Below are 12,139 nucleotides of genomic sequence, written 5' to 3'. Positions count from 1 at the left end.
TTTTAAAAAGTGACTTCCAGCCAGTGTGGAAGTACGTTGAAGACCTAAGAAAAAATATGTTATAAGTAAAGTCCCAACTTTTCAGATTTTGGCTTGCAAGTCTAGGTGTAAGAGACGATAAACCCTGTTGGGAATTCAGAACAACACATTAAAGAAAATTTCTTTAGTTATTGTGGCTTACTTTTGTGTGGAAGATTTTACGGTAGGATTACTATTTTTGATAGTTACTATCACTATTTCAATAACAAAATACACTCAATACGTTAACGTAAATATGTTAATGTTAATACATAATAATGTTATATATTAATTAGTAAACAAAGCAAAAACAAGTACATGTACAGCCATTTTTAATAGAAAAGTACAATTTAACTATCTGCATTGGTCAATTTATCAACCAAATCCAGAATAGGTATACTTAAAATTGTTTATTGGAATGTAAATTGTTTTCAAATTCCATCTTGAACTAGAAGAGATTTCATTATTTTTTTATTCTCTTGTTTGCAGCCTTAAAATAGATTAGCCTAATGAAATCATTATATGAGTCATGATACGTACTTAATTACAGTTTTTTGCTCCCTATCAGCAATATTGAAGATTTTTTTGTTTCTAAGAGGCATAGGTACACTTAGAAAAATTACAAAGTATAAATAATATTTATCCATAATTTAAAAAAAGACCCACAATTTGAATAAGGCAAAGTTGATGTATCTAAATTCCATTTTATTAGCATATTAAGTTCTATTTGTTATTCTTATATTCGAAGATATTTATACAATCTTAAATTGTACATTACTTAATTAACGTAAAAAATTAACTGTACTGAAAGTGATTGAAATGGTTTTGTATACCTGTTACTCATAGAGTAAGATTCGTCGTAAAGTATGTAACAGGTGAAAGGAAGCGTTTCCGGCCCTATAAAGTGTATATATTCTTGATCAGGATCACTAGCCGAATCGACACAGCCATGTCCGTCTGTCTGTCCGTCCGTATGAACGCTGAGATCTCGGAAACTATAAAAGCTAGAAACTTGGCATTTGGGATGACGGTTCTTGAGCTCATTGCGCAGGCATCAATGTCCAACTACACGCCAAAATTGTTCAATTCGGGCCATTCATTAAAAAGTTATAAGCAAAGTGTGCAATCTTGGGGACAGACGCTTTGCAACTTGTATATCTCTATGTCCCTAGCACTCCCCGAGTGCTTCCAGTACCCTTCGCTGAGTAACTATAGCAATGTAACAGCAATGTTTTAGATTTCATTATTTTGTCAATGGTCGGATTATTTTCAGTACATTTTGAAACATTTCTGCGAACGGTTTTAGTTATTCGAAATGCGAAAGTTGGTCTCCTTTATCCTGTGCGGCTTGGTTGTGCTGTACGTCCTTGTATCACCAGCGGACTCCAAGGATATGGGCGAATCTGTCTGCTTACTGCAGAATGCACCAGTTCAGTGCAGCCACTTTTGCTTGGCCGCACTCAGACCTATAACCGATGGGATTCGTGGGACCCAGGACAAATTGGACAGGCTAGAATCGAAACTTCTGGCGGTGGAGAATTTGCTTTCCAGCCACACCAGACCTATAACCGATGGGATTCGTGGGACCCAGGACAAATTGGACAGGCTAGAATCGAAACTTCTGGCGGTGGAGAATTTGCTTTCCAGCCACACCATCCCGCTAGAGGTCTTTGAGAAGAGACTGACTCTGGTAGAAGGCCAACTTCAAGAGAGTCGAACCCTCCAAGATGCGCATCCAGATACCCTTACCAAGATTTACTCAAAAATCCCACCGGTCTTCGAGCGCATTGGCTCAAGGTACTTTTACATTGAGCATGATGGGAAAACTTTGACAGAGGCTGTAGACAGCTGTCTTAGGAAAGGTGGAAATCTAGCAATCTTAAGAAACAGTGAGGAACTTACTGCCATAAAAGCGAAACTAAGAAAAAATGGTACTTACTGGATTAGGGGAACCGAGGTTATTATGAGCTATACTTTCGGAAACAAAATTTATTATTTACCCTTTGAAAATAGAGAAATTGGAAACAATAAATTCTTTTCAATTTGCCAACCAGAACAAGTTAAGTTAACTTAATTAAGAATTAGGCGTAAAATAACAAAAATTAATTACTTGTTTTTAAAAATATTACTAAATAAAACATTTCCATCGTACCAAAAATACATGTTGTACTGCTAACTTTTTATTCTTAAAAATTTGTTGTGTGGGTGCCTTTTGCAACATAAGATTCACTTGTTACCTAAAAACACGCACGACAATCAAATTGTGTAGTTTTGTTCTTTCGAAAAATGTTCGAAGCTGTAAAATTTAATTAATTTTATAATGCACTAGTGGTCGCATTTATTTATATATCCACAGCATTTGGCAATGTTTTGCCGCGTTTCGGTTGTTGTTTTTCAGGGGCGGAGTTCCGGTTTGGGTTTTGCGATTTCAGTGGTGTCCGTTCACATTACATTCACTAAATTGACATAATGACCAAATAATTTTCCAGTTCGATGAGCCCCGTGGCCAAAGTGACAGGCGAAAGGGCCCGGCAGACGGCCAGGAATCGATGGGGGGGATTTTCAATTTTCGCATACGTTTGACAGCCATCGAGTGACATCACATTTAATGCTAGTGCTCGAATTGAAATTTATTGTGCATGTCAACATTAATTTGCGAAATCTATGCAGCGCCCTGACTGCAAAATATATATTATATATAGGTCCGCATATCGCGGCAATTAATCAGGCGAACGATGCAACAGCCCAGGAATCAGGGATAATTTGGCACTTAAAAAGGGTGAAGACCGTCTTCAAAGGCACTGAAGGGTGTCGCCTAATGTCGTTGTCAAGTGACGAGTCGACTCCCCCAACTGGGACCCATTTTTACCCTTTTTACAGGGTATTTGCGGGCATATTCAACTGGGGTTGAATCTCCAAGCAAAGTCTAAAGTTCGTAAAACAGTCCTACATAAATTAATATTATTTTAGATGCTAAACAAAATTGATATTCTAGACGCTTTCCATTAAGAAAATGTTCTAATTTTTCCATAAAAAAAAAGTACTAAACATTTTTTAACTTAAACATAAAATAGGGTAACTTGCAGTTCCATTGACAGTTTCGCTAGATTTCCCTTGGACTTTTTTCCGTCCTTTCGTTTTCCTTTTCACTCCCCCAAGCTTTCCCCAGGACTCGTTCAGTCAGTCATTGGGGACAGGAATGAGTAAAAGTTCCATTTATCAATTGATTGACTAGATAATTGCCAGCAAAGTGAAAGATAAGCGGAGGAAGGACGCACTGCAGCAGTTACTAATGATCCTGGAGGCCTAATCAGTGTTTCCCTTTTTCTCCCTGTTTTTATTTTTACGATATTCCCTATAAGCGGAGTTGAGAAAAATTGGCTTAAAAACTGGCAAACGGTGAATGGAGCTCGGCGGCGGCACTCTTGTGACAAACGCAGGCCATAAAGCCATAAATGTCGGGCCATAAATTATGCGGCTAAGGGTGGTCAACATGGGTTAACGGCGGGGAAAGTGGGCTTTTTGGCCAAAGGGTGACATGTGTGAAAATGCACTTTACTGTCACTTGAATGTTTGATGGCCGACCGGCGGAATCAACTGGCATTCGCTGGGAATTGAAGGCTTAAAAAGGTCTGAGCCGTCACTTCATTGGATCACCATTTATTTCAAGGCGAAATTAGGTCGAAAAACTGTCCCACAAGGGTAAAACGGACTCTATTTTTAATTTAGCTTGGAAATGAAATGTCAGAACTTCTGCTTTTTTAAAACACGAAAATTATTCAAACATGCTTTGCATATCTTTATTGTAAGCCCTGTTTCGTAATTTTAAAGCAGATTGTTCCGATCTTTTGATAATTTACAGCCCTCTAAACAAAGCGAAATCTTTGTAATTCCACAGGACTTGCATTATTCGATGTTATGATAGATATTAAACAGAAACGGAAGATAACTTCGGCAAGCCGAAGTTTATATACCCTTGTAGCTTAAACCAGGTCATGCAATTAAAATGATACATATATTAAAGAAACCGTATGTTCCGAAAACTTGTATATAAATATACCGATGGTTGCTATGATAGCTATTATAAAGTCGTCCGATTAAAACAAAATTTGTTCGAAATTATGAAATCGTAGAAAAGGAGCTGTATCCCAGAGTAGAAAAGAATTTGATCAACAATGAAGCTAGAATTTGTTTCCACGCAGAATTATTAAAACCAATTATTTATTTAACATTTTTGATATCGGACCTTCGATAATTGGCCGAAAGCAGGTACACTTGCCTCAGCATTTCATCCCCCTCAGCCGGGGACATGGCATACACGTTGAACAGCCCCGACTCATGGAGTCTGGCTAACACTCCGGGATCCCCGTACTTCCAGGTATAGTGGTCCACAATCACCTCCAAGTCCCCGTTGCGAAGTAGGTAGCTTAGACTTTCCCGAACTTCGGGGCTTCATATGGTTCATCTGGTCAACAGACACTGGGTCTGCGGAAGATGGCTTTGCACTCTCCTTAATTACTAGAAGTAGCAGTTGCTGGGAAATGGTCTTATTACAGTCCTGAAGCCACTCCTGAGTCGCGGCCTCATCCTGTGGCCACGGTGGGATTGATCCCAAACGAACTGGCGTAGGATCTTTCAGTTGCGTTGCACCAACTAGCTCTTCGTCGTCTTCATTTTTAGCGATCATTTCATTGTGCAACCCCACAGCATTAACTTTTCGTCGGGCCTTGAGTACAATACATGATTTTGGTGGAGGCAAGAGCTCCGCGTCGTTTTGTACTATTATAAGCGAAATTGATATTTAAAGTAAAACCGTTTCGAGAGGTAACCTGAATTAACCATATACTTGTTTATGGGGCAAATTATAAGTTAATCAACTATGCCAGCTATCAATTAGTTGTTCCGAGCAATTATTAGGTATTTAATTGGTTTATTGAGATGTATGTTTATTTAGTTTCAAGACAAATAACTAATTCAATGAAATGATATTTCAAATTGTCAGTTTTTATTATTTTAAGTGTAATAATTGTAGTTATTTGTATGCTAAAGGGGGTACTGGAGTGGCGTAGAGATGACCTATAGGCATAGTTTAAGGTTGAAAAGGATCCACATCTTTGGCAAGGCGAGCAGGAGTTTGGCGATGACTATCTCCTGGTCCTTGTCTTATGGATCCATTAGCTTTGGTTTCTTGGTTTCGTTGTCCGTACCCTGATATTTGCGCTTTGGCAAGGAATTTCCCTTAGATTGTTTTTGTTCCTCCTCGGTTTGGCGAAGAGCTTCGGGAGGAGCTTGTTCCTCCAGGCCCAAGTCTCCGCCCAGCTGACGAGTGTTATTCTGATCCCCGGATTGGCCAATAGCTTGCGGTGGGGCTTGTTCCTCCAGGCCCATGTCTCCGCCCAGCTGACGGGTGTTATTCTGATCCCCGGATTGACGAAGAGCTTCCGGAGGAGCATGTTCCTCCAGGCCCATGTCTTCGCCCAGCTGACGGGTTTTGTTCTGATCCCCGGATTGGCGAACAGCTTCCGGCGGAGCTTGTTCCTTCAGCTCAGGCGTAAAATTGGCCTCCTGATCAGAGTCGGGTTTCTTGGGGGACTCCCCGTCTTTCGAGTCCTTCTCGAGGCCCTTCACATAGGAGTTGGAAGGCGGTTCCGCCTTGATCTCCGGCTTATCACCCTTGCCGGAGGTAGCCGCCGTCTCGGGAGCTGCAGGTCCGGGCTTCTCGGACCCGGTGGCTATGGGTTTTTTTGGAACCGCCACGTTCATGGTTGCTTCGATTTCCTCTTGTTCGTCGATGGACTCGTGGCTCTCGAGGTCGGGCATATCGGCCATGTCGTTCAAGTGTGCAAAGTTTCTGCTGGATGAAATTTTTGTAATACGTCGTCTCGGTGCTCCTTGCCGCTGCTGAAAACCACTTAACACCTTGATCCAAGACCCCAAATAGGTTAATTAGGGTTAATTCAAGTTTATAAGCGCTTACTTTCAGTGAAATCCAGTTTCCTGTTGAGAAAATAAATTTGGCATTCAATATCTTGACCGACTTTGAGAAACACTTGGTATGAACGCACACGATTGGGGTTTGCCAGAATCAGGGTTGCCAGACTCCTGCAAGCTGATAAGCTTTTCGCTTATACGGGCACACTTATCATTTCAGTAACGATTCTTTAAAGCAATCCCTTGACTGGCCTCCACTCATCTTCTGCCTGGTTTGACAACTTGATGAATGGTTTTCAGCGGCTCTCCAAGGATTATTGCTGACCGGTGGGAGAAATCCGAAAAGTGTTCGACTCCAATGGGATCGTCGCAAGGATGTTTTTGGGGTTGCTTTTGCTAATCAGTCCGTTTAAATTTAGTTTTAATCTAATTATCTTAAGAATCGGATTTTTGGTTGGGTAGACAATTAATAGCAAGAAAGGAAGCTTACTTCGGCTTGCCGAAGTTTCTATACCCTTGCAGGTCGTTCCCGTGGCAGCATCGTAGGTACAATCGATACCACTATGGATACTATTGATGGCCTTAGAACTTTGAAAACATCGATGGCTTTGATATATCGATAGTATCGCTCAGCAAAGTTATTTAAATTTACATTTGTTTTTTTTATATTTGTGGAATGAAAAAGTATTTTTAACTATATTTCTTAGAGCTTTTGATGTATCCCCAATCCTACCTCTACTTATTACCTTCTATTGCATAACATAATATAATCCACCGAGCTCACAACATTTGGTTTTGTTTTTCAGACCAATGTTTATTAATCGGATCTACGTAACTTTCTCCAAAAATTAAATCAATTTATATTAAAAATGTATTATGAAACTGCTCTCCCACTTTTCTATTAAAGACACATATAAACTTTTAGATCAATTAAATTTAATAAAATGAATACTACAACAAATTCTTGCGATTTGTGGATTTGTTCAGCTCGTTGCTTAATTTCCAATCCATTGGCTTTCAAACCTGGAAATTTTTCACCTTTTTTCACAAAAAAACATGATGCCAACCCCATTAAAAATGCGAAAATTGGTCTAAAATTAAATATTCCTTAATGTGATGGCGATCTATAGCATAGGTAGCAAGGTGCTCAAAACAGTCGGTCTTTTAGCTGTACGCCTTTATTTGGCCAAATTACGAGATTTTTGTCTACTATAAAAAAAATAAACATCAGATCGAGGGAGGTCATACCGCGTTAAGATCGTTGTTTAATTTCTCTACGCCACTCGAGTACCCCCTTTAGCTTACAAATAACTACAATTATTACACTTAAAATAATAAAAACTGACAATTTGAAATATCATTTCATTGAATTAGTTATTTGTCTTGAAACTGAATAAACATAAATCCCAATAAACCAATTAAATACTTAATAATTGCTCGGGACAACTAATTGATAGCTGGCATAGTTGATAAACTTATAATTTGCCCCATATATATGGTTAATTCAGGTTACCTCTCGAAAGGGTTAGATTTTAAATATCAATTTCGCTTATAATAATACAAAACAAGAGGGAACGCTAAGTCGATGTTATACGGAAAAGCTTAAAATCCTACCTAATTATTTTAAACTATTTTCTTACAGTATTTATACCCTCTGATTTCAGTCAGATGTTTGCAACGAAATGGCAATTTTTGGCTTAAATTGTAATGCTTATTTTCTGCTCTAAGAAACAGAACGTTGGCAGGTCAGAATAAGAAATGTCATTCCTATGCCATTATTTACTTAAAAGCACTAACAATTTTTATAAATATACTTAGATTGTTTCGCGGTAAATGTGCATAATATGATTAAAGCCCCTACCTTATTTATATTTGATAAGTCTGCTTATATCAATGGCAATTGATTATATTCCGTCATATTCATTCACAAATAAATAAGATCAACTGCCATCTGAATTTCAACTTATTCGATTTGCACCGATCTGCTGGCCACTGGAAAATAATTGATTTACTTAGCATTCACATCAAGGCAGCATTGTCCGTGCGACACCTATGGCAGTCACATCAAATTCACCCCCTTTTCGGCCCGCTTTCACTCCGCTTTCACCCCCCTTTCACCTCCAGCCGATCTGGCGCCGTGATAGAGTGCCGCGACACTGAGTAATCTATTTTGTGTGCGAGACTCGCACGCGCAGTCAGCCAGTCACCCACCGAAGCGAGCCACCCACTCTGCAGCACCACCACCCACTAAACAGCCCACTGAACCACCCACTGAACCACCCACTGTGTCTCTAACACACTAATAATGGCATATAAAGTCGCTCGCACACGTCTCTTTGGATGCTGTATGTTGGATGCTTTCTTTTTTCTTCCCATTTTCCTTTTTTTTTTTTGGTGGGCGGGGGTTTCCCTGTTTTCCTTTTTCCATTTTTTTTTTTTTGGCGAATGGCTCTCTTTTGTTTTTGGCGTTTTTACAACATGGCCAGCATAACAATGTCGCAGCAAACGAAAAATTGCAAGTGGACACATGAATTATGTGCAGCACTCGAGTTAAACAACCGCCGGGCGTGGCCCCTGTAGCCCCGATACCTATAGCTCCATGGCTCCCCGCATTTCCACATTTCCACAGGCCCGCTATAGCTTTTGGGTCCTCCGGCGACAGGCGAACACAAAAAGCAGTGCCGGCCAGCACTGGCAGAAAAACTTCGGTTCTTGTCGGTTTCATTTCACAATCTAAGCCAAAAAAAGATTTTAAGTGCGTTCCGCGAATCAGAACATTACATTTATTCAAGCTACACCAGTACGCTCTGTAATCGCGTATAACAAGTGTTAAAAACAATAAATAAAAAAATTAGTAGTATTTTAGAACAATAAACACCTTGTTAAAATCTCTAAATATTAATACTTTTGACGCTTGACCATAAACCTTATAAAGTTTACTTAAAAAAATAAACAATCCGCAAAAAAAAAAATTTATAAATGTACTAGTATTCTAAAATAATATAACACATTTTTAAAATCTCTAATCTCTAATTATAGTACTTAACATTTAACATAACCATAAACCTTTTAAGGTTTACTTAGCAAATTTCATAACTTATAGAACATTTTGTTGTTGTATTTTAACTTGTTTATTAATTTATAAATATAAATTGGCATAAGTCTGCTTCATTTAATTAAGCAATTAAACATTGTTGTCTAAGTAGAAAACATAGAAAACAAATATAAATGTTTAAAATATTACTCTTAAAATCTTTTTAATTTAAATAATCTTTTGTTGTTCCACGATAAATCATATTATTAGGCACCGGTGGTTTTTGTTTCTCCCAGTGTGACCACTAAATGCACGAGTACTCAGAGTTTCTTTTCCCACTCCGCGATTTGTGGGGTTGTATTTTTTATATACACATGTGCTCGGTTTTTGTTGGCTGCCCATTGGGGACGCGTTAGTGGTCCGTGGCCGGGTCCCGGATGTGGATGTGGATGAAGATGGGGATGGTATGGGTATGGGGATACACATATATGGGGACCGGGATGGGGATGGGGATGCGGATGCGGAGGAAGTAGAAGTCGGCGAGAAGATGAAATGGGAGCCAAGTGAAGTGAAGTACACTGTTGACTTCGACCGGCTCTGGCTTGTTTTGGAGGTCACCCTGGAGTGGGAGTTAGCCACCGGGGAGTTGGCTTTGCGGGTATTAAATTATACATCATTTTGCAACAAATGATGGTCGTTAGGCTGCCCCATCCACGGAACCAGACGGAGCCACCCAAATCGATCCCGTCCCGTCCCGATTCTTTCCCCGCCAAGCCAATTGTTTCTCATAAGCCGAAGCCAAAGGGAATATTAATTTCAGGTATTGCACACACGACTTTTAATTTATGTTAAGGCTTTAAGTGAATAATCTTTCTCGTGAACATACAAATAATAAATAATACAAAATATATGTATTTTATAAATAATATATAAAAGAACCGATTAATTACTCAAAAACATTAAAAATATGATATCTCCATGAGTCATTGTCACTGGGAATTTACAGGCAAACAATTATTTTTTATAAAATGAGATGCCGTCATTGTTGTTTTTAAAATTATATTTTGGACTCATTGGCCTCTGTGATAACATATGTATGTACAGCCGAGTAATTTTTATTTTCATATCAGCATAAAGCAGATTCTTCATGAAGCAGATTAATTTCAGTTCGCTTTTGCAGTTTCCTTTGAGTGGTTCGAATTCAAAATGCTTAGACTGGCATTATTTTTCTTGAGCTTTATCTACATTATCCGGGATTCGCAGGGTACGTTGGTGAATCAGAAGGACTATGGCAACCCACCCGTATGCCGAGTGATCGATCCCGAGAATCAGTGTGGCCAATACTGCCGATCCATTCCTCATCCGATATTTAACTATGTCCCGGAACTTAGGAGCAAGTTGGATGGTATAGAAAACGAGCAGCTGGCCGTACAAATCAAGCTGGATGCCCAACTTCTGGAGATTCAGAACCAGCTGGAGCTGGAGAAGTCGACTCTCCGGGAATCTTTGCAGACAATCGTCACGAAAAAGGACCTCGATGCGCTTCGTTTCGAAGTGTGGCACCAATTTCAGTTTGTTTCAAACAAAATAGAAGCCCTTCGAGCACCAACGAATAGTCCAAAAACACCCCCACCGCATTTTGAACAAATTGATTCGAGGTTTTTTTACATCGAACAGAGCATTGAGCAGACGTGGACTGAGGCTGCAGTTAGCTGCCATCGGAAAGGTGGATATCTAGCTGCCATCAAAAATTATGAGGAACATATTGACATCACCTCGAAGCTGGTCAGGAATAAAAAATACTGGCTTGGAATTAACGATGAGAAACATAGGAATGAGTTCGTATCCTTGGCCTCTGGAAAAGACGCCCCATATTTAAGGTGGGCAAAAAAATATCCTTCGAGGAAGTACAACAACTGGAACTTTATTTATATACTTAATGGGTACCTATATAATGGACCACCCAGCTCTAAATACTATTTCATTTGCCAGGCAGATAACGAACTTTAAGTCAAAAAAAAAGATATCTAATGTACTTTTTAAAATGAGCAAGGAAAGAAAATTACAAAATAATATACAAAATGCGATGTAAGTGTACATTTTCTGGATTGGTTTTTAATAAATTAAAAAATTGTACTCAAGGGGAAAAGCAAACTTAACTGTTATTTTTAATTTATTTAAATAAAAAATTTAAAATATTCTTTATCGAAATAAGAATCTGTTAAATGCAACCATTATTTTTTATTTGTTAATTTATTTTACTTAACTTCAATTCTTTAATTCTTGTGCGCCAGTAAAATGTGAAATAATACGAGTATTTGTAAAGAGGCGACTTTCTAATGGCGTGTAAATAGTGATAAAATATATATTGATGATTTATGTTGCGACTTCGGGAAGTATACGATCTTAATTACATTTGGCTGACATGGGTTAAGTGCGTTGGACACACACACACGCAGCACGACTTCCGTTTCCGCTGGGCGATTAAAGTGTTATGCAGTCTCCCTCGCCTTGGGGCGCTTTTTATAGCCCCAAATCGAATTGCTTTGAATTGCAATCGCTTTAAAAGGTATTCATTCACACATACATGCCATTACCCACACACTCGCACACAGGCACACCCACATGTGCGTTTTAATTATGACTGTGCAAATTATTAACAATTTGTTGCAAAAAAGGCAAATTTGATTAATTCTGGCTGGCATTTCCTGGATTTTAAATATTTTTATTTGTTTATATCCACTTATTCTGGTTTTTATACAGATTTAATTAAATCGAGGTGGGCGACACAAGTTCTACGAGTGGCCCTCTGAATTCCAATGGCCAATGAACGGGTCAATTGTTTTAATTATCGCATGTTTTTAAGAGCTCAAAACAGCAAATGTATACAACTAGAAAATAAAACAATAATAAAATTTGTATAATTAAATTGGCATGTGTCAAAGTGAAAAGTTTTCAGAAAAATGTAAAATTCTTTTCAAAATCGTCGACGAGGAGTGTGTAATGTGTACAAATATTGGCACAACATATTTAGAAAATTGTGTAATTATTATTACAACAATCGGGGTCCATTCAGGAATAATTTTTGATTCTACTAGCCTTGGCTGGGTTATTATATATGAACATATAAAATTCTGTCAAACAATATTCCGAGTG

General features: G+C 38.6%; 3 protein-coding genes across 3 annotated transcripts; 2 read left to right on the top strand and 1 right to left on the bottom strand.

Annotated features, from left to right (window-relative positions):
- The first annotated feature begins 1,333 nt into the window (after positions 1–1,333).
- On the top strand, positions 1,334–2,929 carry LOC119555854. The gene is made up of 2 exons (XM_037867495.1): positions 1,334–1,815; positions 2,899–2,929. Exons 1-2 carry the CDS (start codon positions 1,334–1,336, stop codon positions 2,927–2,929), a joined length of 513 nt encoding a protein of 170 aa, XP_037723423.1.
- Positions 2,930–5,026: 2,097 nt separating this feature from the next.
- On the bottom strand, positions 5,027–6,087 carry LOC119557583 (nuclear transcription factor Y subunit beta-like). The gene is made up of 2 exons (XM_037870384.1): positions 5,996–6,087; positions 5,027–5,937 (listed from the first exon to the last, which is right to left on the bottom strand). The coding sequence occupies exon 2, from the start codon at positions 5,845–5,847 to the stop codon at positions 5,182–5,184; it is 666 nt and encodes a 221-aa protein (XP_037726312.1). The 5' UTR covers positions 5,848–5,937; positions 5,996–6,087; the 3' UTR covers positions 5,027–5,181.
- A 3,443-nt stretch (positions 6,088–9,530) lies between these two features.
- LOC119555850 lies at positions 9,531–10,993 on the top strand. Its single transcript, XM_037867481.1, has 3 exons — positions 9,531–9,641; positions 10,247–10,863; positions 10,951–10,993. Exons 1-3 carry the CDS (start codon positions 9,531–9,533, stop codon positions 10,991–10,993), a joined length of 771 nt encoding a protein of 256 aa, XP_037723409.1.
- Positions 10,994–12,139: the final 1,146 nt, after the last annotated feature.

Source organism: Drosophila subpulchrella, chromosome X (assembly GCF_014743375.2).
Source record: "Drosophila subpulchrella strain 33 F10 #4 breed RU33 chromosome X, RU_Dsub_v1.1 Primary Assembly, whole genome shotgun sequence".
Taxonomy (NCBI): Eukaryota; Metazoa; Arthropoda; class Insecta; order Diptera; family Drosophilidae; genus Drosophila; species Drosophila subpulchrella.
Note: the sequence above shows the minus strand (reverse complement) of the source record. Positions and strands in the feature narration are given on the sequence as shown.

What these genes read in the sequence shown, in the direction of transcription:
- LOC119555854 (XM_037867495.1), top strand. Translation starts at nt 1,334, where the DNA reads ATGCGAAAGTTGGTCTCCTTTATCCTGTGCGGCTTGGTTGTGCTGTAC. An exon ending in TTCGAGCGCATTGGCTCAAG is followed by an intron (nt 1,816 to 2,898) that starts GTACTTTTACAT and finishes CCCTTTTTACAG; the next exon opens with GGTATTTGCGGGCATATTCA.
- LOC119555850 (XM_037867481.1), top strand. Translation starts at nt 9,531, where the DNA reads ATGAAATGGGAGCCAAGTGAAGTGAAGTACACTGTTGACTTCGACCGG. An exon ending in CCGGGGAGTTGGCTTTGCGG is followed by an intron (nt 9,642 to 10,246) that starts GTATTAAATTAT and finishes CGGGATTCGCAG; the next exon opens with GGTACGTTGGTGAATCAGAA. An exon ending in AAAGACGCCCCATATTTAAG is followed by an intron (nt 10,864 to 10,950) that starts GTGGGCAAAAAA and finishes TGGACCACCCAG; the next exon opens with CTCTAAATACTATTTCATTT.
- LOC119557583 (XM_037870384.1), bottom strand. Translation starts at nt 5,847, where the DNA reads ATGGCCGATATGCCCGACCTCGAGAGCCACGAGTCCATCGACGAACAA.